This window comes from Gossypium raimondii, chromosome 10 (assembly GCF_025698545.1).
Source record: "Gossypium raimondii isolate GPD5lz chromosome 10, ASM2569854v1, whole genome shotgun sequence".
Lineage (NCBI taxonomy): Eukaryota > Viridiplantae > Streptophyta > Magnoliopsida > Malvales > Malvaceae > Gossypium > Gossypium raimondii.
The window spans coordinates 3,433,463-3,435,905 of record NC_068574.1 but is presented as its reverse complement, the minus strand read 5'-3'; the positions used below and the strand labels follow the sequence as shown (position 1 = coordinate 3,435,905).

General features: G+C 33.2%; 1 protein-coding gene across 1 annotated transcript; it reads right to left on the bottom strand.

The window, feature by feature from the left end:
• Window positions 1-940: 940 nt before the first annotated feature.
• LOC105778565 (protein TIFY 5A) lies at window positions 941-2,037 on the bottom strand. Its single transcript, XM_012602290.2, has 3 exons — window positions 1,847-2,037; window positions 1,629-1,725; window positions 941-1,367 (listed from the first exon to the last, which is right to left on the bottom strand). Exons 1-3 carry the CDS (start codon window positions 1,906-1,908, stop codon window positions 1,164-1,166), a joined length of 363 nt encoding a protein of 120 aa, XP_012457744.1. The 5' UTR covers window positions 1,909-2,037; the 3' UTR covers window positions 941-1,163.
• Window positions 2,038-2,443: the final 406 nt, after the last annotated feature.

The following is a 2,443-nucleotide window of genomic DNA, read 5'->3' as shown; positions in this document are numbered from 1 at the left end:
GGTGGGTTTGGATGGGCGGTGTGTTTACCTGCGGTTAGTGTAAAAACAACGGTGGCAATGAGATTAGATACTGTAGCGACACTGTAGCGTGAGACAAAAAGTAAACTAAACGCAACGCAACGCATCGCACCGCACCGCACCCAACCGCCCATCCGAACTCACCCTAAATCTTCCTCTCAAGACCTCGCCACACTCAAAAAAGCTCAACTAGGCGAAATATACTTTGATTAGTGCTTCTCCCCCTCTGTATGTACAGTAATAGTAGTACTTGGTTGGTAAGCATCTCAATCTAAGAGAGGAGGGTAGCCTTTTCAGTGCAGTGCTTTCAGGGTTGAATGAGCATCGAGGTCTTTCGAGATTGGGGTTTTCTCGTAGGAAAAAATGCCATATTGAATTTTTTGACAAAATTAATACAAGAAATTGACTTTAAGACTAAAAATACACATTTTAATATGAAATTACACTTTCATATTATTCTTTCTACTTTCTCTTTTGAATAATAGAGAAACTAAAAATGTGAAATTATATAATAGTTTGTGAATGCAATATAAAATAATTTTATTTTGATAATATTGTTAATAATTTTTAAAAATTGAAATTTTATGTATAAAATCACAGAAAATCAAAATAATAAATATAATACATAAACAACGCGACTCAAACCTAGACCACACTTGGAAGCCAACACACAAGGTTTATAAACTTTATACGTACAAATTAACCCAACTTTTTATAAGATAATAAAATATTTAAAAAGAAAAGAAGGAAATTAGTTGTATCAAAATTCAAACAATTACAAAGACACATTTAAAACTCGTGGCAGAAATAGAGGTCCATAGTCTACTAAACATCAGGTAACTATAACATTGACCCTATAATTACTTTTGACCACTTCAATTTTCGGACCAACCCTATTGAAGGTTTTGTTTTTGCATCCATATAAAATAAAATAAAAATTGAATAAAGAAATGTAAAAATACATGATGATCATGAAGCTAGCTAGCTACTAGCGTATTTCATACAAAATTTACAAAAAAGGAAAATGGGAAAAAAGCCTTTGATGGGCAATTTCCTTTGATGGAAATAGTTACTAGTAGTCATTGCTAGCCAAAAAAGATGGGATCCATTCCTTCAATTACACTAAATGGCAAAGGATACATATATTAATGGTAAGGAGAGGTAGCTTGGATTCGATTCTTTCGTTTTTGGAGGAACTGTTGAAGCGATCTCTTCATGCTTGTAGAAAGTCCATTATTCGGACTATTTATCTGAGAGTGTACCGTCGGTGAAGCCGGTCCCGATCCCGACCTCGGAGTCCTTAATCGTTCATCCGTTTCTCGGTTTGCAATCATAAGAATGGCTCTTGCCTGCCCAAATTCCATCCCAGTTCACTCTCAAATCTTTACAACCAATAAATTAAACCCAATATCTATTTTTTATACTCCCAGAGTTTGGGTGAAGCAACTTTGTCGCCATGAAAACACAGTCGCCGCCGCTACTTTAATGAATTTCAAAAAGGTACAACACGCAAAGCATGGAATTCTTTTCAAAATTAAAAACGCTTTGTTTTTTGGATTTATATGTCGAGTATATATAAAGAACAGAAATAAAATTTAAATATTAAATACCTGGATCTCTGTAACATCACAAACACAAACTCTTCCATTGTAGAAAATCGTTAACTGTTGCTGTTGATTTTCTGGGTTTTCACTGCTCTCTTCCACCCTTCAATCATCAACAAAAAAAAAAATTCAAAAAATCGTAACATAATTCGCTTCTCCCAATGTATAAACCAACATTTTATATAAAACAACACATGCAGCACCGAAGAAAGTGAAGTACATACCGGTCGCCGCCGGAATAACTAGAAGGATGGAGACGAAGCTCCAAGTTGCAGTTTCGCCTCATCTTATTTGGGGTTTCCGTAAGGATTTCAAACGAAGAAGAAACGGATGGGAGGGGAATAGTTGAAGGAGCAAAGGCTCTCTCTATATATATATAAAGTGAGATTGCGTTAGCGGTGGGCACCAACGTTTTCTCAAAATGTTTAAATAAACACAGTAACGCACAACAACGATACACATAAATAAATAATTTATAAAATAATAATATAACAGTTAGAAGATATTTGATTTTAATTTAAACACGTGGAACATGCATTCTTTTTAATTTTCTTTTTATTTGGAGTAAAAATGGTATACCCAATTTTTTATTTGACGTAATGACTTATTTGGTCTTTTAATTTTTGTCTCTTTTAACCTTAAGCTTGCACTTTTTATCAAATTATCTTAAAATGAATGAAAATGTTAATTTTTTAAATTTTGCTAACGTTGCATACACGTAGATGATATATTAATATTTAATTATTAAAATATTGATGTATCATCTACGTAACAATCCCATGTATGTTACGTAAGTAAAGTTAACAAATGTTAATTTTTTA